The sequence below is a fragment of the Staurois parvus genome, unplaced genomic scaffold (assembly GCF_062004578.1).
Source record: "Staurois parvus isolate SC_StPar_1 unplaced genomic scaffold, SC_StPar_1.0 ptg003484l, whole genome shotgun sequence".
Classification (NCBI taxonomy): domain Eukaryota; kingdom Metazoa; phylum Chordata; class Amphibia; order Anura; family Ranidae; genus Staurois; species Staurois parvus.
In genome coordinates this window covers 1-24,118 of record NW_028321280.1, presented here as the reverse complement: position 1 = coordinate 24,118, position 24,118 = coordinate 1, and the positions used below count along the sequence as shown (strand labels likewise).

The 24,118-nt window shown below is 46.6% G+C and overlaps 1 protein-coding gene across 1 annotated transcript; it reads right to left on the bottom strand.

The window, feature by feature from the left end:
• Positions 1-10,039: 10,039 nt before the first annotated feature.
• On the bottom strand, positions 10,040-21,087 carry LOC149427775 (rabenosyn-5-like). The gene is made up of 3 exons (XM_089667681.1): positions 20,979-21,087; positions 16,263-16,367; positions 10,040-11,418 (listed from the first exon to the last, which is right to left on the bottom strand). The coding sequence occupies exons 1-3, from the start codon at positions 21,009-21,011 to the stop codon at positions 10,354-10,356; spliced, it is 1,203 nt and encodes a 400-aa protein (XP_089523807.1). The 5' UTR covers positions 21,012-21,087; the 3' UTR covers positions 10,040-10,353.
• Between the last annotated feature and the right edge of the window lie 3,031 nt (positions 21,088-24,118).

Sequence of the window (24,118 nt, the reverse complement as noted above, 5' to 3'; positions counted from 1 at the left end):
CGGCCCGGGCAGCAAAGGCATAAGCAGCATTAAAGAAGGACAATCACATGAAATCCCATACCTGGAATATATCATAAAAAACATAAAAGACACTCACACCTTCTCTCCTACTCCGAGCTGCTGCTGGCAACGTCAAAGGCCAGACATAGACCGGGAGTCAGCCCTGAACTGTACAGGGAATCTACGGAGCTTTTAGGATTTTCACATTTGAATATATTTTATGTGTTAACCTGATTACAATAACAGAGATCATCTCATAAATACATGACAAGGATTTAAACACTTTCACTCTATGTATGTGGCAGCCGTATCTTCTCCCAACATACAAAAACACAAAAAAAAAATCAAATAACACTTAAAAGTGGTTGTAAACCTCAGACATGAAATATGAACAAAGCATATCCCTCTATAGTGTGTACTTGTCTCAATCCAGAGCACTAAGTGTCATTTCTGTCTGCTGCCTCCTTCCTCTGCTATCGGCACGAGTTTTACTGACACCAAGTGAAAAATGGTGACAGAGGAAGGAAGCTCCAGTGCACAGCCTGTGATTGACAGCCTCGGCTCTGTTCCTGCGTGCTGTGTGAAGGGGGTGTGTCCCTTCCCTCCAATCAGCTCTCCTCACTAAGCTCTACAGTGTAATTTCAGCTCACCACCCCTATTTTCTGACAGCTCAGACAAGCTTTAAAAATTCAGCACTTTGAACGGATGTAGAGAAGAGAATACTGCAGATAAACAGGTACAATTTATGTAAGAGGATTTGTTTCATCTCTGTCTATCACCTGAGGCCGGTCCCTTCACTTGGTATATGGAAGTGTTTACAACCATTTTAAATATACAGATTAATTGAAGATACAATATAGCTTCCCTTTAAGTCCCAGCATGCAATGCAAGCTGCCAGGTATGTCTGAGAACCATGGCCAGGGCCATACATTAGTCTAGTTCAGGGGTAGGCAACCTGCGGCTCTCCAGCTCTTGCAGGACTACAAGTTCCATCATGCCTCCGCAAGTCATAGCTGTAACTGTCATTTTTGTAATGTTGCAATGCCTCATGGGAAATGTAGTTCTACAACAGCTAGAGAGCCGCAGGTTGCCTACCCCTGGTCTAGGCAGTAAAACGAGGGCATAAGACTGTGAAAACCCAAGTTCCCATTTCTGCTCCGCGTGGGAGGAGCCGAACAGCCACTACGATACTTCCACAAAACCAGCCCTTGAGTAACCCCAACATGTCATGTTTTCAGGCATTTCCTAGAAGGAAACAGCTGCTGTGATAACCAAACCAGGGCTGGCTTCCACTTGCGGTGGACCTCTGAAGAGTGATCTGCAATTTCAGAGGGCCTTTGGCAAACGGTGAGGAGCATTATGTCGCCCCTCACTGCTTGTTTTAACCCTTAAAACCTGCATCACTTTGCAGCAATCACAGGCATTGGCAGAATGGTTGCGGCATGGCCACGTTCTCTAGAATGAGTCGCCTTTGGTGAGTGGCACTGCCCAATGAACGTGACAAGGGGGTCATTTTTGCCATGCCACAATAGAAAGCATCATGGCCATGGCATGTGTATGCCTCCACACGCAGCTTAGGAATTGGATGGTAAAAACACAACTCAACCACCTGTTTGTGTCACCTCCCCCCACAACCGCAAGTGTTAACTAGGTCATAAAGGCTAATTCCACTTTTTACAAAGACATAATAAATACTGATATATATCAATATATACCAATACTGAAAGAAAAAAAAAAAATGTGGCTCATGTTTGTGGCAGGGCCCCATATATAATGGGATGGGGGGGGGGGGGGGGGATTTTTACTTTGTAAGCATTGTGGCCTAAGGGTGGATGGTTGGAAGACCTTAAAGCTGTGATTCAACTGCCAATTTGTCATGCCCTCCCCCAACTAAAAGTGCTAACTAAACCTTAACACTACAACATACAAACACATTGTAGACTTCCAACCTTGTGGTAACACTTTGAAGACCCTTTTCTGTTCTACCATAACTTGGCCCCTGTGTACAAAGGCAGCTCCATAAAGACATGATTTGACCAGTTTGGTGTGGGGGAACTCCAGTGTCCTGCACAGAGCCCAGACCTCAACCCTACTGAACGCCTTTGACATGACTTGGACCTCTGGTGGTGAGCCAGGTCTTCTCATCTATCAGTACCTAACCTCACAAAATGGACTGAACTCTGATACTTCACAATTTTGTGGGAAGCCTTTTCAGAAGACTGGAGCTAGATCCAGAAAGACATGGTTTGATCAGTCTTCTGAAAGGCTTCCCACAAATTTTTGAAGTATCATAGAGTTCAGTCCATTTTGTGAGGTTAGGTACTGATGGATGAGAAGATCTGGTTCGCCATCAGAGGTCCAAGTCATGCCAAAGGTGTTCAGTAGGGTTGAGATCCAGGCTCTGTGCAGGACACTGGAGTTCCCCCACACCAAACTAGTCAAATCATGTCTTTATGGAGCTGCCTTTGTACACAGGGGCCAAGTTATGGTAGAACAGAAAAGGGTCTTCAAAGGCAGCTCCATAAAGACATGATTTGACCAGTTTGGTGTGGGGGAACTCCAGTGTCCTGCACAGAGCCTGGATCTCAACCCTACTGAACACCTTTGGAATGACTTGGACCTCTGATGGCGAACCAGATCTTCTCATCCATCAGTACCTAACCTCACAAAATGGACTGAACTCTATGATACTTCAAAAATTTGTGGGAAGCCTTTCAGAAGACTGATCAAACCATGTCTTTCTGGATCTAGCTCCAGTCTTCTGAAAAGGCTTCCCACAAAATTGTGAAGTATCAGAGTTCAGTCCATTTTGTGAGGTTAGGTACTGATAGATGAGAAGACCTGGCTCACCACCAGAGGTCCAAGCCATGTCAAAGGCGTTCTGTAGGGTTGAGGTCTGGGCTCTGTGCAGGACACTGGAGTTCCTCCACACCAAACTGATCAAACCATGTCTTTATGTATCTAGCTCCAGTTTGGTGTGGAGGAACTCCAGCGTCCTGCACAGAGCCTGGATCTCAACCCTACTGAACACCTTTGGAATAACTTGGACCTCTGATGGCGAACCAGATCTTCTCATCCATCAGTAACTAACCTTACCAATGGGCTGAACTCAATGATACTCCAAAATTTTGTGGGAAGCCTTTTCACAAGACTGGAGCCAGATCCATAAAGTCATGGCTTGACTACTTTGGTGTGGAGGAACTCCAGTGTTCTGCACAGAGTCTGGACCTCATCCCTACTGAACACCTTTGGGATGGACTGAAATGCCTATTGTGAGCCAGGTCATCTCATCCAACGTCAGTACCTGACCTTACAGATGGGCAAAAATTCCCACAAGCATCCTCCAAAAACTTGTGGAGAGCCTTCCCAGAAGAGTACAGGTTGTTTCAACTGTAAAGGGAGGCCAACTCCACATTAATGGCCATGGTTTTTGGAATGGGATGTCCAAGAAACTCATACAGGTGTGATGGCCAGGTGTCAAACTTTTAGCCATAGAGTGCATATCCCACCACAGTGAAATTCAGAACAATTTTTACACTGTGGTTCAGTGGAACTGCAGCCTCTTCTCACATGATTTTGTACAACCATCCTCTCTAGTGAGTACTAAGGCAGTGGAACCAACAGATGCATGCTCTCAAATTGACAGCCACCTTAACAGAAAGCCTGAATACATGACCTGCTGGGGGGTACTCGAGGTACGCATGTGCCCTATACCGCTTGAGGTCACCTTCACCCTATAAATATATCTCTCTCTCACACACACACACACTAATACTGGAGTGTATTGTAATACGGTATTCGGTTTAAAGAGAACCAGTCAAAACTGGGCTAATGCAAGAATGCCAACACTAGGTATTACCTTATCCTATTGGGCCCACATATGGAAGATGTAGCTGCCTTTTATTGGGCTTCCCATGCTGGAGTTGATTTACTACAGGCAAACAGACTGTGCACTTTGCAATTGCAGTGGCTCCAGGGCTCAATAAATGAGGGGAAGCTCTGCTGACTCCCATCATCCAATCACGTGCAAGCAAAAATGCTGTTTTTTTAATTTTCCTTGCATGTGATTAAGTATTGATTGCAAAGTGAAGCTTCACCTCATTTACGCAGCTCTGGAGTAACCACACTTGCACCATCTATTTGCCTTTAGTAAATCAACCCCACTTTGTCTATAGATGGGCCCAGAGCTGGAAGTAGAGGCCGAAAAATCTTGGAATTGCTGCCAGTTGACTGCCTGATCCCATATGAACTCCCAGCTCTTGAGTCTGCATTCTGCATCAAATAAAGAATTGTAGTGAAGAGGAATGTAGACAGCGATGGGTCCCTCTTATCTGATGACATTGTGCAAACTCAAGAGCAGGTTGGCAGTGTGTTATTGGCACAAAGGCCGTTAGTTGTCAGGCCAAACGTGACGAGATTCACTCGATTCCCCCATCAACACTGACCATTGTGTTCTCCTGGCCGCTGGCAACAATCTCATGTAAAAACCTAACATGCTGGTTGCACCCAAGGCATGCAACAATCAACTTGGGTACAATCAGCCTGCCCATAGATGGTTTGACTCTTGGCCAGTCCCTGCTGAACCATCTGAGATTCAAACCAGCTATGGCCGGCTTTAGGAAAGCTAAATAAGAGGCCAACACTTCATTCATAGAGGTCTGCTCAACTAGTCAACAAACAATTTCTTGCAGATGTTCTGTTCTACCATAACTTGGCCCCGGTGTACAAAGCCAGCTCCATAAAGACATGGTTTGACCAGTTTGGTGTGGGGGAACTCCAGTGTCCTGCACAGAGCCCGGATCTCAACCCTACTGAACGCCTTTGGAATGCGTTGGACCTCTGATGGTGAACCAGATCTTCTCATCCATCAGTACCTAACCTTACCAATGGGTTGAACTCAATGATACTCCAAAATTTTGTGGGAAGCCCTATCAGAAGACTGGAGCCAGATCCATAAAGACATTGTCTGACCAGTTTGGTGTGGAGAAACTCCAGCGTCCTGCACAGAGCCTGGACCTCAACCCTACCGAAAGCCTTTGGAGTGACTTGGACCTCTGACGGCGAACCAGATCTTCTCATCCATCAGTACCAACCTCACAAAATGGGCTGAGCTCAATGATACTCCAAAATTTTGTGGGAAGCCTTTTCAGAAGACTGGAGGCAACAATCGCATGTAAAAACCCAACATGCTGGTTGTACCCAAGTCATACAACAATCGACTTGGGTACAATCAGCCTGCCCATAGCTGGTTTGACTCTTGGCCGGTTCCTGCTGAACCATCCGAGAATCGAACCAGCTATGGCCAGCTTTAGGAAAGATAAATAAGGGGCCAACACTTCATTCATAGAGGTCTGTTCAACTAGTCAACGATCAATTTCTTGCAGATGTTGGATGGTAGCTGGCCCTCAAGACAGCAAGCTTGTGCTCAGAGGTGGCTACCTTGGTTGATCTCCTTGTGAGAATAAGTTGCCTGGTTGTCTCCGGCTTCAGTACATTCACAGCCACCAGTCACAGGGAAGTCAGCACTCCTGACCTGCATACATGTAACATAGCACTGAAGACAAGGACACCAAGCCAGGCAACAGGCATTTTCATGGGGAGAGGTCGCCAGTGGCAGCCTGCATGCCTCGGCCCAAGTCGACTTTAAATTGTAAAAATACTGATCTTTTTCATTTGTGCTTTAGAATGAAACTGCAGCTTAACAAATGACTTGGTATTGCCAACCATCCTCATCCATGGAGGACTCCGCCTTCAGATAACCATTCATCTACAGAAGACCAGGGCAGGAGACCTGATTTTATTCTTCTGCAGTTAAGTAACATTTAGAGGTCTTGCCCCTCCCCCTATGACTAAAGAATGGAAAAGCAGCAGACTGATGAGTCATCTCTTTGCTCTCTCCTCCTATCAGTGTGTTCTCTGTTAGGGCAACTGACTGATGCCTTGTGCTGCTTCTCCCACTATCAGTTTTGAGCTCAGCTGTGCGGGAGATGGCAAGAGACTTACTGCAGGTCAATTATGGTAAAAAAAAAAAAAAAAAAAAAAAAAGGTAAAAGCAGAAATACATTTAATGATGTAATAATGAATAAAGAGCTGCATTACATTCTTTGTATATTACATCCGGGTGGAGTTCAGCTTTGTTAGATATCTAACGTCTGTACACACTTTTAAAAGCATGTACGTGCATTTACGTTTTATCGCAGCGTGTCTTCTCAGTGGCTTAGATTTGTGGTCTCCAAACGGCGTCCCACAGGCTATATGCTGCTCATTGATAGGCTTTATCCAGCATTTGAGGCACTTTTCTTCCCAGTGATATCAACGATGGGGCAGAACTCTTCCCACTGACACCAATGATGGGGCACTATTCCTCCTACTGACACCAATAATGGGGCACTATTCCTCCCACTGACACCAATAATGGGGCACTATTCCTCCCACTGATACCAATGATGGGGCACTATTCCTCCCACTGACACCAATGATGGGGCACTATTCCTCCCACTGACACCAATGATGGGGCACTATTCCTCCCACTGACACCAATGATGGGGCACTATTCCTCCCACTGACACCAATGATGGGGCACTATTCCTCCCACTGACACCAATGATGGGGCACTATTCCCCCCACTGATACCAATGATGGGACACTATTCCTCTTACTGACACCAATGATGGGGCACTATTCCTCCAACTGATACCAATGATGGGGCACTATTCCTCCCCCCTGACACCAACGATGGGGCACTATTCCTCCCCCTGACACCAACGATGGGGCACTATCGCCAATTTATTATAAGCAGCTTAAAAATGCATAGAAAGTATAATTCGTGATACACACAGATATATAACTATACAAGAACTGTAGACGCGTGTACCTACTAGGGAGGGCACGTATTATCCTAAATATAATATATACTGTTATCTGAAGGCAGAGACCCCCCCCCGATTTAATTTCTTTTACCAAATGCTCATCTTAGAGGAACAATGTAGTAGCAGGAAAAAAAAAAAAAAATACCAGGAGTGATCACCAACTGTGTCCATTCATTAGCATTGATTAGTGATCACCAACTGTGTCCATTCATTAGCATTGATTAGTGATCACCAACTGTGTCCATTCATTAGCATTGATTAGTGATCACCAATTAGTGTGTAATCTTTTGGGAAGGAGGGAAGTGTATAACAAGCTGCTGCCAGGTTGTGTCACCCCAGCTTAGTGTGCATCGGCACAATAAAGTGTTACCACCCCCCCCCCACCCCCTGGATTTGAGGGGCTCGGTATGTTTGTGCTCAGCCTTTCTTTTACTATCGGATATCTCGGTATACCGGCCACTCACCTCCCAAACCTCAGCAGCACCGGCACAAGGAAGCCACCAGCAGCTGCCTCCATGTTTGGAGATCGCCCGCTCATCCGCCAAGGCGCACTCCTCGGCCTGTAGTGTATCATAGTTGTGACACCAAGAAAATGGGATGCTTTGTTCATTATTCCATACATACATTCTCCCATCAGATGCTTGCCGAGTTCTGTGAAGATTTGTTCCGATTGACCAAGCAAGGCCCTGCTGCAAAAATGACCTTCCATGACAGCTTGAGGTCCGCAGGTCCCGCTATAGACAGTGGCTTGTTCCCGGCAGGCAAGAATATATATAAAGTCTTCACAGAGATATTTGGAATCTTTGCTAGGCTGGTTGACATTCAATGGCCATGCTGACAGCCGGTCTTTACAGAGGTTCTCCAAGCAGATTTTTCATTCAGCCATTGTCATGGGGCAGCCAGAGACTTAAAGTGGAACTCCAGTCAAAACATTTTTTTTTGACTGGAAACAGTTAGAAGCCCCACATCAAGGTTTTCACTGTCGTCTGTGTCCCCTTTGGGGAGATTTACTCAGGGCTGGGACAAGGGGTGGGCAGGAGGGGCAGCTGCCCGGGGCACTGTGGTATCAATTGAGGTTGGGGGGGGGGGGGGGGTGTGGGTCATGAGGAGATTGGGGATTCGTGTTGGGAGGGGGAATTTGGGGGACAGCATGGATTAGGAATTGTTCTAGAAGGGAAAATTTGGAGAGGTGTGCTAGAAGTGGTGATTTGGGAAGGAAGGGGGGGGGGTTGTGCTAGAAAAGGTGATGTGGTAGAGGGGGAAAGGGATATTTTATTCTTTGGGGGGGGGGGGGGGGGTTGTACTAGAAGAGGTGATGTGGTAGAGGGGGAAAGGGATATTTTATTCTTTGGGGGGGGGGGGATTTGTACTAGAAGAGGTGATGTGGTAGAGGGGGAAATGGATATTTTATTCTTTGGGGGGGGTGGGGAATTTGTACTAGAAAAGGAGATGCGGTAGAGGGGGAAAGGGATATTATATTATTTGGGGGGGGGGGGGGGGGGGATTTGTACTAGAAGAGGTGATGTGGTAGAGGGGGAAAGGGATATTATATTATTTGGGGGGAGGGGGGATTTGTACTAGAAAAGGTGATGTGGTAGAGGGGGAAAGGGATATTTTATTCTTTGGGGGGGGATTTGTACTAGAAGAGGTGATGTGGTAGAGGGGGAAAGGGATATTTATTCTTTGGGGGGGGGATGTGTACTAGAAAAGGTGATGTGGTGGAGGGGGAAAGGGATATTTTATTCTTTGGGGGGGGGGGGGGGGATTTGTACTAGAAAAGGTGATGTGGTAGTGGGGGAAAGGGATGTTTTATTCTTGGGGGGGATTTGTACTAGTAGGAATGATCGGGGGGCATTTGTGCTAAAAGGGAAAATTTGGGGGATGGAAATTTGTGTTGGGAGGGGGGATTTTTGGATTGGGGGGAGATTTGTGCTCAGAGGGGAAATTTGAGGGTTAGGGGTTTTGTGGAAGGAGGGGGAATTATTTTTTTGGGGGGAGGGGGGTATTTGTGCTGGGCAGACAACAGAGGATTTGAACTGAGGGCATGGGGGGGAAACAAAGATTTGTGCTGGGAGGAGGGAGAATTTATACTTAGGGGGCAAGTATGAAGATTAATGCCTGATTTGATATTTGTTTTTGGGGGGAGAAGTGGGATTTGGTGACACATAATGCTCATACATCTTGGGGGGGGGGCACAAGTGGGTATGTTCGCCCCGGGCTCTAGGTGACCTTGTCCCAGCACTGCCCTGACCTCCCGGTGACTATTGTCACCAAAACAGGACGTTAAAGTATATCTCAAGACAAAACTTTTTTTTTTAGTTTTGGACAGAGTGGAGACGGATTAGAACACCTATTAAGTTCCTATTGCTGTCTGTGCCCCCCCCCCCCCCGGTCAGGGGGATTCACCCTCTCTATCCGTCCTATTGATCGTTATCGCTGAAAGCAAAATAAAATCCCAAATTTTTGAGTTGTCCCCAGAATAGTAATAGAAAGAAAATCGTCCAATGGGGACATTAGTTCTACTAGTTCTGGTGACCTGTGGCTTCACAAGGGATTCTCTTCATTTGCAGGGATTTCATCTCACTTCCTATTTTGGCTATGGGACAGGAAGTGAAGGTAAATCTCCCTAACGGGACACAAAAGGCAAAATCGGACAGGATTTATAACCCCCCCTTACTCTATCCAAAAAAACAAACAAAAAGTTTTGCCTATAGGTCTACTTTAGGAGCGATCTAATCATCACTGGAATGGAAAGCCAGGGGAAACCTCCCCCAATTCCTGTTGAACCTCCACAACGGGTGGAGAATAATCAGACCAAAGGGGAACACAACAAAAAAGGAATAAAGACAGAGGTTCTAACCAATTGCACCTGTTGGGGGGCCTCTTCAGTGCTATGATACCTATAAGTCAGATTGGTTGTCAAGGACAACACTGGCCAACAATCAGCTGAGATGATAGCCACCTGTAAGCCAATTTAACTATGCGCTTTATTAAACTGTGGGGGCTATCATGCTTCTTGGTGGCTACCATGCTGCTTTCAGTTAGTCATTCTGTACTGTAGGAAATAATCCAGTTAAATTGGCCTTTGACACCATTGGGAAGGCCAGCTTGGCCAGTTGTTGGTCTGCAGGGCTCTTGACTACAAGCCAGACTTTAGATTAGCAGGACAATGGAAAGAGGAACATCTCTTAAAGGACACAGGATGGATATTTCCACACGATCTTCCACCATTACATGGATTAAATTAAGATTTTATGCAGAAACCCTCTTTAGAAAAGTTATTTTTCTGCAAAAACGATGCAGAAAAAGGACACATCCAATCCATTCCGGCTTCATCAAAGCGTGAACTCCGTTTACCAGAGAACCGTAGGCCTTGCGTACATCTGGTGCCCATACCGCCTTCATGAATTATGCTGGTTGCAAACTTATAATCATATGCACGATGGGCTGGAGAGGATGAACAGATGTCTTCTGTCCTGGCTGGTCATTTTGACTGTTCTTTCTGCTTGGCCAAAGTCTTCTTCAGTTCTCTGAGGTTCTCCGTTAAGACCTCCACTTCGTCCAGCCGACCGCTGTGCTTGGCATCAAATATGTAGGCCTTGATATTGTCGATTTGCTGCAGAAGTAGGTCTTCTTCTATCACCTCCTCTTCATTTGTTCCCAGATCATCAGGCTCATCGAACGGGTTTCCCGGACAAGCCCCCTCATCCTCCTCAAACGGATTTTTTGAGGCAGGTGCTTCAGGGGACATGTCGGGAGAGTTCTCAAAAGGATTGGTGGAGACCACGGTTTTCTCAGCTTGTTCCTCTGGCTTTTCCTCATCATCCTCATCGAACGGGTTATACTCTCTGGTGCCGTTCTGCTGGATAAGGCTTGAGGAGGAAGCAGGCACTGGTTCCTCGCTATCATCCTCAAAGGGGTTTGTGAAAGCAGGTTTGGCCTCTTCCACCTTGGGCAGAACAGGGGAAATACGGAAGTTGGGAACAGTTTCTAAAGACCTTTGATAAATTGTCAGAGAGGTCTGTAAAGGGCTAGTGTCTTGTTTTGGGAGCTGAAGATCCAAGGCTGCCGTTTGCTTGTCTTGCCACCGGATGGGCTGGCTCTGCTCTCGGAAATCCAGTGAGTGAGTCCTGTTGTGCTGGGTCAGCCCCTTGCGTAGCTCTCGGCTTTCCTCCCTCCTCCTCAGCACCTCCAGCTGCTCTTTCTGCATGGCCTCCTCTTCTGCCAGTTCCTTTGACATCTGAATGCCTCTCTCCATCTGCTGCTGGTCAAATTCATCCTGCAGTTGCCTGAGGTTGTCCTCCAGCATTTTCACCTCGTCCACTCTCCCAGCTTCATGTGCCTGCTTGATGTAGGAGGTGATGTTCTCAATCTGCTGCAGAAGAGGGTCTGAGGTCTCTCGAATGTGAGGAGCACCCGACGTAGGTAGCCACCCTTCCACCTTCCGAATACGACCCCTTTGCTGCAGCTCCCCATTCACTACGTCTGTGGGGCGAGAGAAACCATCTCTTCTCCTTTCATCTCCCTTCTTCTGGGAATCAAGAGCAGCCTGGTGGAAAAGAGATCAAAGACAACTTGAGGGAAGATATACCTAAAGAAAGACACAACAAGCAGTTCCAGCATCTCCACAGTAAAGTGATGCAATGCTGTTGCATGCCTTCAGTTATTTAACCCCTCGCCTACAGGGCACTTCTACCCCCTTCCTGCCCCCTGGGCACTTCTACCCCCTTCCTGCCTACAGGGCACTTCTACCCCCTTCCTGCCTACAGGGCACTTCTACCCCCTTCCTGCCTACAGGGCACTTCTACCCCCTTCCTGCCTACAGGGCACTTCTACCCCCTTCCTGCCTACAGGGCACTTCTACCCCCTTCCTGCCCCCTGGGCACTTCTACCCCCTTCCTGCCTACAGGGTACTTGTACCCCCTTCCTGCCCAGGCCAATTTCCAGCTTTCAGCGCTGTCACACTTTGAATAACAATTGCGTGGTCATGCAACACTGTACTCATATGAAATTTTTATAATTTTTTTGTGACAGATAGAGCTTTATTTTGGTGGTATGTAATCACCTCTGGGTTTATTTTTTCTTAAACCAAAAACCACTGAAAAGTTTGAAAAAAAATAATTTTTTCTTAGTTTTTGTTATAAAATTTTGTAAATAAGTGATTTTTCTCCTTCACTGATGTGCGCTAATGAGGCTGTAGTGATGGGCACTGATAGGCTGCACTGATGGACACTGATAGGTGGCACTGATGAGGAGGCACTGGTAGGTGGCACTAATGGGCATTGACAGGCATCACTGATGGGCACTGGAAGGCAGCACTCATATGGCACTGATAGGTGGCACTGATAGGCGCACTGACTGGCACTGTTAGGTGGCACTGATGGGTGGCACTGAAAGGCAGCTCAGATAGGCACTGATATGTGGCATTGATGTGCACTGGTAGGCACTGAAATGTGGCACTGATGGGCACTGGCAGGTGGCATGGATGAGCACAGAGCTGGCACTGATGAGCACTGACAGCTGGCACTGATGGACACTGACAGGTGGCGCTGCTGGGGCTACACTGATCATCAGGGCACACTGATCATCAGTGCTCTAATGATCTGTGCACATGTCCCCTCCGAGGAATGCCGATTACCGGCTCTCCTCTCCTCACGATCGGTCAGCGTGACAGCTTGTTGGGATAGAAATGCCGATAATCTGCATTTCCCTGTTTACATGTGATCAGCTGTGATTGGACACAGCTGATCACATGACCGAGCCGACATCTTTGGCTCTTTCCGTGGATCGGTGATCCGCTGTGTCCGAGGGACACAGTGCACCGTCGATCGCCGCGCTGCCCGCTCCCTGAGCCGCGCATGCGCGGTGAGAATGGGAGGACGTCATATGACGTCCTGCCAGAACGAGAGAACCACGTTGCGCCCGTCATATTACTATATAGCGGGCGGGAGGCGGTTAACAGAATACCAGTGAAGGCTGCCGCGCCTGGTTGGCGAGGCTTTATTTTCATAGAACCACAAATCTAATATGCATTTCAAGCTCAGTGACTGAGACCTACAGCAACAAATGCACCAGCATGTGGTTTCATCAAGCAGCAGTGGCAGGTGTCCACTGAGAGCCACACCATGAAGATCCTAAAAGGAGCAAATACAGACAAGACCAGGGGGGAGTGGCCAGGGAAGGAATCATTGAAAGGATAACTGTACAGCATAACAAAGTTCAGTCATCCTTTAAAGAGGATCTGAAAAATGTGAAGATCTGCTATCTTGTAGGGCAGCCTTTCTTAACCAGGGTGCCTTGAGGTTTTTTCAGGGGTGCCTTGGCAAAATGTCTAAAAATTGCCCAAAATTTGTATACAAGCCAGCGGGTGGAACAAGCCTGCCTTTTAGTTACACAAAGCCACGGGTTTTCATTGTGCGCCATTACGACCTTCTAGCCGCCGGTGTCCTGACAACCAATGACATCATCAGTTGATAAGGAGGATGTCAGCTGTCTGCACAGCATCCTAGTTTGACCCTCCCCCGCCCCTCTCCATCAGTGTTGGGGTCACATTAGCTCAGTGATGGTTAAAAACTGAGGGAGAGGAGAAACATTGGAATACTAGTCAGTACCAGTGTGCAAAAGTGTATTTGCTTTGGAAGAATAGATCACCTCTAATGTTGGGTGTCCTCCATGTGTGGATGTTGCTGTGTTAAATAAAACTATTAGAATAGTTTTTCACATTTTACAATTTTAAAGGGCGCCCCGGGACTGTCCACGATTTTAAAGGGCGCCCCGGGACTGTCCACGATTTTAAAGGGCGCCCCGGGACTGTCCACGATTTTAAAGGGCGCCCCGGGACTGCCCACGATTTTAAAGGGCGCCCCGGGACTGCCCACGATTTTAAAGGGCGCCCCGGGACTGTCCACGATTTTAAAGGGCGCCCCGGGACTGTCCACGATTTTAAAGGGCGCCCCGGGACTGTCCACGATTTTAAAGGGCGCCCCGGGACTGTCCACGATTTTAAAGGGCGCCCCCGGGACTGTCCACAATTTTAAAGGGCGCCCCCCGGGACTGTCCACAATTTTAAAGGGCGCCCCCCGGGACTGTCCACAATTTTAAAGGGCGCCCCCCGGGACTGTCCACAATTTTAAAGGGCGCCCCCCGGGACTGTCCACAATTTTAAAGGGCGCCCCCCGGGACTGTCCACAATTTTAAAGGGCGCCCCCCGGGACTGTCCACAATTTTAAAGGGCGCCCCCCGGGACTGTCCACAATTTTAAAGGGCGCCCCCCGGGACTGTCCACAATTTTAAAGGGCGCCCCCCGGGACTGTCCACAATTTTAAAGGGCGCCCCCCGGGACTGTCCACAATTTTAAAGGGCGCCCCCCGGGACTGTCCACAATTTTAAAGGGCGCCCCCCGGGACTGTCCACAATTTTAAAGGGCGCCCCCCGGGACTGTCCACAATTTTAAAGGGCGCCCCCCGGGACTGTCCACAATTTTAAAGGGCGCCCCCCGGGACTGTCCACAATTTTAAAGGGCGCCCCCCGGGACTGTCCACAATTTTAAAGGGCGCCCCCCGGGACTGTCCACAATTTTAAAGGGCGCCCCCCGGGACTGTCCACAATTTTAAAGGGCGCCCCCCGGGACTGTCCACAATTTTAAAGGGCGCCCCCCGGGACTGTCCACAATTTTAAAGGGCGCCCCCCGGGACTGTCCACAATTTTAAAGGGCGCCCCGGGACTGTCCACAATTTTAAAGGGCGCCCCGGGACTGTCCACAATTTTAAAGGGCGCCCCGGGACTGTCCACAATTTTAAAGGGCGCCCCGGGACTGTCCACAATTTTAAAGGGCGCCCCGGGACTGTCCACAATTTTAAAGGGCGCCCCGGGACTGTCCACAATTTTAAAGGGCGCCCCGGGACTGTCCACAATTTTAAAGGGCGCCCCGGGACTGTCCACAATTTTAAAGGGCGCCCCGGGACTGTCCACAATTTTAAAGGGCGCCCCGGGACTGTCCACAATTTTAAAGGGCGCCCCGGGACTGTCCACAATTTTAAAGGGCGCCCCGGGACTGTCCACAATTTTAAAGGGCGCCCCGGGACTGTCCACAATTTTAAAGGGCGCCCCGGGACTGTCCACAATTTTAAAGGGCGCCCCGGGACTGTCCACAATTTTAAAGGGCGCCCCGGGACTGTCCACAATTTTAAAGGGCGCCCCGGGACTGTCCACAATTTTAAAGGGCGCCCCGGGACTGTCCACAATTTTAAAGGGCGCCCCGGGACTGTCCACAATTTTAAAGGGCGCCCCGGGACTGTCCACAATTTTAAAGGGCGCCCCGGGACTGTCCACAATTTTAAAGGGCGCCCCGGGACTGTCCACAATTTTAAAGGGCGCCCCGGGACTGTCCACAATTTTAAAGGGCGCCCCGGGACTGTCCACAATTTTAAAGGGCGCCCCGGGACTGTCCACAATTTTAAAGGGCGCCCCGGGACTGTCCACAATTTTAAAGGGCGCCCCGGGACTGTCCACAATTTTAAAGGGCGCCCCGGGACTGTCCACAATTTTAAAGGGCGCCCCGGGACTGTCCACAATTTTAAAGGGCGCCCCGGGACTGTCCACAATTTTAAAGGGCGCCCCGGGACTGTCCACAATTTTAAAGGGCGCCCCGGGACTGTCCACAATTTTAAAGGGCGCCCCGGGACTGTCCACAATTTTAAAGGGCGCCCCGGGACTGTCCACAATTTTAAAGGGCGCCCCGGGACTGTCCACGATTTTAAAGGGCGCCCCGGGACTGTCCACGATTTTAAAGGGCGCCCCGGGACTGCCCACGATTTTAAAGGGCGCCCCGGGACTGCCCACGATTTTAAAGGGCGCCCCGGGACTGCCCACGATTTTAAAGGGCGCCCCGGGACTGCCCACGATTTTAAAGGGCGCCCCGGGACTGCCCACGATTTTAAAGGGCGCCCCGGGACTGCCCACGATTTTAAAGGGCGCCCCGGGACTGCCCACGATTTTAAAGGGCGCCCCGGGACTGCCCACGATTTTAAAGGGCGCCCCGGGACTGCCCACGATTTTAAAGGGCGCCCCGGGACTGTCCACGATTTTAAAGGGCGCCCCGGGACTGTCCACGATTTTAAAGGGCGCCCCGGGACTGTCCACGATTTTAAAGGGCGCCCCGGGACTGCCCACGATTTTAAAGGGTGCCTTGAGTGAAAAGAGGTTGAGAAACCCTGTTGCAGGGAACCCCTAAAGTTAAATGTACCCAAGTAGGACCAAGGGTAGGTTTTTTTCAGGGTACAAAAGTTATTGTAAAGTTATTTTTTAAATTAAAATAACAAACATGTATTGCGCAGAGCAGCCTCGAACCCCCTCTTCTGGGGTCCCCTGCCAGCAATCCAGTCAATTATGTACCTGTCGCTCTCTTTGTAGTTTCAGCTCGTTCTCCTGTCTACGGCTCTCCTTCAGCTCTTCATATTTCTCTTTGGTTGGCAGTGACATGAGACCCAAAAGTTTTTCCTGGGAAAAAAAAAGACACCAACATTAGGGCACTATTCCTCTCACTGACACCAACAATAGGGCACTAGTCCTCTCACTGACACCAACAATGGGGCACTATTCCTCTCACTGACACCAACAATGGGGCACTATTCCTCTCACTGACACCAACAATGGGGCACTATTCCTCTCACTGACACCGACAATGGGGCACTAGTTTTTCCACTGAACAACTGATTGATGGTAGTTATACGATATTAGAAGCCAGCAGGCTCAAAACCAGAATCAGCATTCACTGTGTTATTAAGGGTGCCTTTTATTCTAATTTGTTTTCACCGAGTGTTTTAATTTTGTACTAATAAAGGTGACTTATACATTTTTTACATTTGTCCTTCTGTGCCTATAAAGTCTATGATCCAGTTTAATACTATTATATATCCACTGACACCAATGATGGGGCACTATTCCTTCCACTGATACCAATGAGGGAGAACTATTCCTCCCACTGATACCAATGATAGGGCACTATTCCTCCCACTGACACCAATGATGGGACACTATTCCTCTCGCTGACACCAATGATGGGGCACTATTCCTCCCACTGACACCAATGATGGGGCACTATTCCTCCCAATGATACCAATGATGGGACACTATTCCTCTCACTGACACCAATGATGGGACACTATTCTTCCCACTGACACCAATGATGGGACACTATTCCTCTCGCTGACACCAATGAAGGGGCACTATTCCTCCCACTGATACCAATGATGGGGCACTATTCCTCCCACTGACACCAATGATGGGACACTATTCCTCCCGCTGACACCAATGATGGGACACTATTCCTCCCGCTGACACCAATGATGGGGCACTATTCCTCCCACTGACACCAATGATGGGGCACTATTCCTCCCACTGACACCAATGATGGGGCACTATTCCTCCCACTGACACCAATGATGGGACACTATTCCTCCCACTGATACCAATGATGGGGATCTATTCCTCCCGCTGACACCAATGATGGAGCACTATTCCTCCCACTGACACCAATGATGGGGCACTATTCCTCCCACTGACACCAATGATGGGGCACTATTCCTCCCACTGACACCAATGATGGGGCACTATTCCCTCCACTGACACCAATGATGGGGCACTATTCCTCCCGCTGACACCAATGATGGGGCACTATTCCTCCCGCTGACACCAATGATGGGGCACTATTCCTCCCGCTGACACCAATGATGGGGCACTATTCCTCCCGCTGATACCAATGATGGGGCACTATTCCTCCCACTGACACCAATGATGGGGCACTATTCCTCCCACTGACACCAATGATGGGGCACTATTCCTCCCACTGACACCAATGATGGGGCACTATTCCTCCCACTGACACCAATGATGGGGCACTATTCCTCCCACTGACACCAATGATGGGGCACTATTCCTCCCACTGACACCAATGATGGGGCACTATTCCTCCCACTGACACCAATGATGGGGCACTATTCCTCCCTCTAATACTAAAGATGAGATATTAAATAAAATTGGAATAACCTGTGAGACACTTCAAATTTTTTGCATGAGATGTGAGATAAGAAGATAAGTTCGCAGGCTCCTAGCTACATCCTCATTGCATGTACAGTAAATGAAAAACAAACAAAATGTAAAATGGTGCCGCGCCCTTATATTAAACCCGTGTAGGGATGAATTGAAATAATATTTAAATAAAGGGATTATCTAAATTACTCTAATATAAAATATACAATTCATTGATATACACACACACACGAGAAAAAAAATAAAAAATATATATATATATGTATATATCAAAAATAAATATATAAATACATAAAAATATATAACTGATAAAATGTCCAATATATATGAAAGTCCAACCTTGGATGAAATCCCATCAAGATGGGGCTGATTATGATTATTGCAAATTACTGTTCACATAATCCCGGATAATCTACAAGAAGAAATGCTCAAAACATCAAAGGGTTACTTGGTGTGTTCCTCTATGGAAAACAAGCTGAATGGTTCTCCTCTTTGCTCCTGCTGATCCTGCTATGGATGGATCCAGGGTAAGGTCCTCCCTCCAACAGATTGTGTCTGCTTTCTCCCTATTACTCCACGTGTTACCAGGAGGAAAAAGAGAGAGGAATAGTGCCTTATCCTTGGTTAAAATATATATTTATTGGTGCCAATTTTGCACTTACAGATATAAAAACTATATAGCGCTTTTAGTATGTGTGTTGTGATAGGATCCCCCGGACGAAGCCACGTGACCCTGTGGCGCAACGCGTTGGGGAGGGGCACTGACGTCACCACGTACCCGGCTCCTACGAACGGCGAGTACAGGCAGTGTGTGTCCACACGCCGTCCAGGCTGGTCACAACACACATACTAAAAGCGCTATATAGTTTTTATATCTGTAAGTGCAAAATTGGTAACACGTGGAGTAATAGGGAGAAAGCAGACACAATCTGTTGGAGGGAGGACCTTACCCTGGATCCATCCATAGCAGGATCAGCAGGAGCAAAGAAGAGAACCATTCAGCTTGTTTTCCATAGAGGAACACACCAAGTAACCCTTTGATGTTTTGAGCATTTCTTCTTGTAGATTATCCGGGATTATGTGAAGAGTAATTTGCAATAATCATAATCAGCCCCATCTTGATGGGATTTCATCCAAGGTTGGACTTTCATATATATTGGACATTTTATCAGTTATATATTTTTATGTATTTATATATTTATTTTTGATATATACATATATATATATTTTTTTTTTTTTTTTTTTCTTGTGTGTGTGTGTGTATATCAATGAATTGTATATTTTATATTAGAGTAATTTAGATAATCCCTTTATTTAAATATTATTTCAATTCATCCCTACACGGGCTTAATATAAGGGCGCGGCACCATTTTTCATTTTGTTTGTTTTTCATTTACTGTACATGCAATGAGGATGTAGCTAGGAGCCTGCGAACTTATCTTCTTATCTCACATCTCATGCAAAAAATTTGAAGTGTCTCACAGGTTATTCCATATATATACATATATATTATTTTTTTTTTTTGGTGTGTATATCAATGAATTGTATATTTTATATTACAGTAATTTAGATAATCCCTTTATTTAAATATTATTTCAATTCATCCCTACACGGGCTTAATATAAGGGAGTGGCACCATTTTTCATTTTGTTTGTTTTTAACCCCTTCACGCCTAAGGGTAAAACAAATCTAAATGCCTAAGCACAATTCTGCACCGTTGACATGTGATAGCAAAACCGTACATATCATCACAACTACTTTGCACATCCAGGTGGATTATACCTTGATTTTTTCAGGACAAATTGGGCTTTCATTTGGTGGTAAATGGTAATGGATATCTCCTGATTTTTTTTTATTATCAAAGGAAAACTGGCCAAAAATAGTAAAAAAAATCCTTTTATTTTAATTTAGCTATGTGTTTCTTGTTATGACCATAACCTACCACCAAAGAGAAACCCAAAATAAATTCTCCAGCTCTTGACGATCGCAGCGATACCATATATGTGTATGTTATTTGTTGTTTGTACCCTTAGTACAGCCCAGAAACCATAGTGCGCATTTTGTTTTTGTCTTTTTTTTTTTTTTTTTTACCTAAAACACACTGACACTAACTGACACTGACATTAACATTAACTGACACTGATACCAATTTTTTTTAAATCCTGACCTTGACTTTTGACCCTGACCTTTGACCTTGACCCTGACCTTTGACCTTGACCCTGACCTAAACACTAACCCTGGCACTGAACTAGATCAAACCTTGATCTAGGTATTTTTTTTTATTTTTTCTTTTATTTTTTTAATATTTATTTATTTATCTTTTTTTTTTTTTTTTTTACAAACTTTTTTTTTTCCTTCTCTCTGACAGGAGTTTGAGAGATACAATGTATCTCTCTTCTCCATTCATAGAGAGAGAGAGAGAGAAAAAAAACAAGGGGGCCGGGCTGCACAGTGACTGATCACTGTGATAGCCAATCAGAGGCTATCACAGCGATCATGTGACCCGGAACCGGGAGTCCCGGGTCCCGATCGTTAGAACGGGACCCGGTGCTCTCAGTGACACCGCGGTCTCGGTGCTGGGAGCGCGCTGAGGGGCGCGCTCCCAACACAAAGACAGGTACGCAAATATGCGGCCCCACGGAAAAAAGCCCAGGTCCGTGAGGCCGCATATTTGTGTTACGTCGGCGTCAAGGGGTTAAAGATTGTTTAATCCCACTGATATCAGGGCTCCTTACTTCTGCTGACCCTACTGCGGCCCCCCCCTAAAGTCTGAAAGACAATAAACTTGGCCCTTTGTCTTGAAAGTTTGGAGACCCCCGATTTAGAAGAATGAAACATCTGACTTCTGTTGTAACCTCTTACTCCAGCACTGAATCACAGCTGAAGGAGAGGGTCAAAGTTTAGGGAGAGCTACTGAATGACCAGCTCTGCCCGATCACCATTCGGCCGCACCCTCGTCGCTGAGCTCCAACACAAGAGGTAATTCCTCTATATTTGAAGGCACGTGATTTCCCCTTTAAATGGCGGATTGCATTCCCGTAGCCCCAGTGAAGCCGATACCTGTACAAACAGCGTGGCCGAGTATCGAATCATCTTCTGCAGCTGCAAGTTTTTCGGGTGAGGTTTGGGCTCTTCCTTCACTCCCAAAATTAGTATTTTTTTGCTAAAATCAGCAAGAAAAAAAATAAAGAAGATTTTTTGAACACAAAAAGGACAATCGCAAAGTCTTCACATTTAATACATTGCTAGAAAATCCAACAATCAATGATTAATAGAGGACCTGGACCGCGGAAGCTGTGCCTAAAACGGCACACGAGGCAAAGAACTAGTCTAGAATGTGTATTGCCGGTTCCAGGAATTTTCAATGGACCCAGGGGGTATAGCTCATGGCCAGCAGAAGATTTTACCCCCTTCATGGCTAGGGCACATTTTTTTCAGCACTGCACTACTTTAACCACTTGCAGTCCGGCCGCTGTATATAAACGGCTGGACAGTGGTAGTCCAGGGGCGGGTTCTCGTTCATAAACGGCGCCCGCCATTTTGGATTGTGCGCGCTCCCTGGGAGAGCGCAGTACCGCGATCCGGTTCCCGCTGTGTCAGGAGGATCACTCTGTGCGAGGTCCCGATCATGTGATCACCGATTGGCCAATCAGTGATCACATGCAAAGTAGTAAGCAAGAGGTCACTTCTGACATCATTGCTTACTACGTGTGAAATCTGTGAATGATCACAGAGATCACATGGTACAGGGCTATTCACAACAGTCTTGTACCATGTGACAAGCTGTGACCAATCACAGCTCTCACAGTATTTCTCAATGGCTGCAGGAATGCAGCCAGAGAGAAGGAGAAATGATTGATTTTACAGCCTTTATGGGTGTAAAAGCAAACAGTGTGGGGAAAAAAAAAAAAAAAAAAATCTTCATCACCCCCCACAGGTAGTACAGTGTCACCATGCTAGGGTGACGGTATGTTAAAAAAACAAAAAAAAAAACCAAAACAAATAATAACATAAAAAAATAAAATAAAAATATAACTTTTTTGCTTGAAAAATTATAATTTTTGGTTATAAACTAATTTGGGTTATTTTTTTTTAACTAAAAAGATAACCGAATAAATTTTGGCCAGGATTTATGAAGAAAGATTATTTATTTGCAAAATTTTATAAGAAAAACACTTTTCAACATTTGTGGACTTTTTCATTTATATAGCAAAAAAAAAAAAAATCCCAGTGGTGAATAAATACCACAAAAATTACATTTATCTGTCTCAAAAATGCTAAAAAATTATTCCGGGCAGTGTTGCATGACCGCGCAATTGTCATTCAAAGTGTGATAGCGCTGAAAGCTGAAAATTGGCCTGGGGGGGAAGGGGGTGAAAGTGGGAGAGGCGACCGGACCGGAAGGGGGGGGGGAAGCGTCCACCGGAAGGGGGGGGGGAAAGCGTCCGGACCGGAAGGGGGGGGGAAAGCGTCCGGACCGGAAGGGGGGGGAAAGCGTCCGGACCGGAAGGGGGGGGGAAAGCGTCCGGACCGGAAGGGGGGGGAAGCGTCCGGACGGAAGGGGGGGGGAAAGCGTCCGGACCGGAAGGGGGGGGAAAGCGTCCGGACCGGAAGGGGGGGGAAAGCGTCCGGAACGGAAGGGGGGGGGGAAAGCGTCCGGACCGGAAGGGGGGGGGAAAGCGTCCGGACCGGAAGGGGGGGGGAAAGCGTCCCGGACCGGAAGGGGGGGGGAAAGCGTCCGGACCGGAAGGGGGGGGGAAGCGTCCGGACCGGAAGGGGGGGGGGAAAGCGTCCGGACCGGAAGGGGGGGGAAAAGCGTCCGGACCGGAAGGGGGGGGGAAAGCGTCCGGACCGAAGGGGGGGGGAAAGCGTCCGGACCGGAAGGGGGGGGGAAAGCGTCCGGACTGGAAGGGGGGGGAAAGCGTCCGGACTTGAAGTGGTTAATCACCGCTGTTTTGTTTTTCTTTTACTCTATAAACAAAAAAAAAAAAAAAAACCCTACAATTTTTAAATAAACACGTTTTTCTTAGTTTCACTTAAAACATTTTGCAACCAATGTTTCTTCATAAATTTGGGCCAAAAAGTATTCTGCTACATTTCTTTGGTAAAAATAACCCAAATCAGTGTTTATTATTTAGCCGTGTGAGTTATAGAGTCTACAAACGAAGGGAGATATATCTGAAAATCGATAAGTCCTGATGTAGTGACGGCGGATCTAATTTCTTGAGGCCCTAAACCGCCAGGATAGTACAAATATCCCCTAAATGGCCCTTTTTTGAAGGTAGGTATTTAGTAAGAAGCATGGTGAGCTTTTTGAAGTTGTCATTTTCTGCCACACTTTTGTTGGAAAATGAAGAAATCAAATAAAATTGTGTTTTCTTACATACTGCCACCAGTGCAGTGCCATCATAGAACTGGTGTGGCGGTGCGGCGATCAGGGATACTGATTGGTGACAGTATTTAAAAAAAAAAAAAAAAAAACCGTTAAAAAAATAAAATCATTTTTAATTTTTTAAACATTTTTCTTCAACCAGACATGAACACCCACCTTACTGTGTTCATTTCCAGCAAGAAATAATAGCAAACTGGACAACATTTATAGCCAGCTACTTTGAGGATTCAGCACTTAAAAGTAGTGGTGCACTGAAATGAAAATTCTGGTGCAGAAACCGAAAATTCAAAATGCACTTGGCCAAAAACCGAAATTGTGCAGTTTTTAAAAATTAATATATAAGTTTTTGGAAAAAAATACACTGATTTAAAAAAAAAAGAAAAAAAAAATTCTCTCTCTCTCTCTATATATATATATATAACCATATCCATCTATCTATATATACACACATATAGAACAATTTTTTTTGTAAAATATGAAAGGGGATGTTATGGCGAGTAAATAGATACCCAACATGTCACACTTTAAAATTGTGCACGCTCGTAGAATGGTGTGAAACTGCGGTACTTAAAAATCTCCATAGGTGATGCTTTAAAAATTTCTGCAGGTTAGCAGTGTAAAGTTACAGAGGAGGTCTAGTGGGAGAATTATTGCTCTGACGTTCGTGGTGATACATCACGTGTGTGGTTTGAACACCATTTACATATATGGGCATGGCCTACGTATGCGTTCACCACTACGTGCTAGCACGGGGGGACGGGGGCACGTTAAACTTTTTTATTGTAAATGTTTTTTTTTTTGCACTGTC

What these genes read in the sequence shown, in the direction of transcription:
- LOC149427775 (XM_089667681.1), bottom strand. Translation starts at nt 21,011, where the DNA reads ATGATTCGATACTCGGCCACGCTGTTTGTACAG. An exon ending in CGGCCACGCTGTTTGTACAG is followed by an intron (nt 16,368 to 20,978) that starts GTATCGGCTTCA and finishes TTTTTTTCCCAG; the next exon opens with GAAAAACTTTTGGGTCTCAT. An exon ending in AACTACAAAGAGAGCGACAG is followed by an intron (nt 11,419 to 16,262) that starts GTACATAATTGA and finishes CTTTTCCACCAG; the next exon opens with GCTGCTCTTGATTCCCAGAA.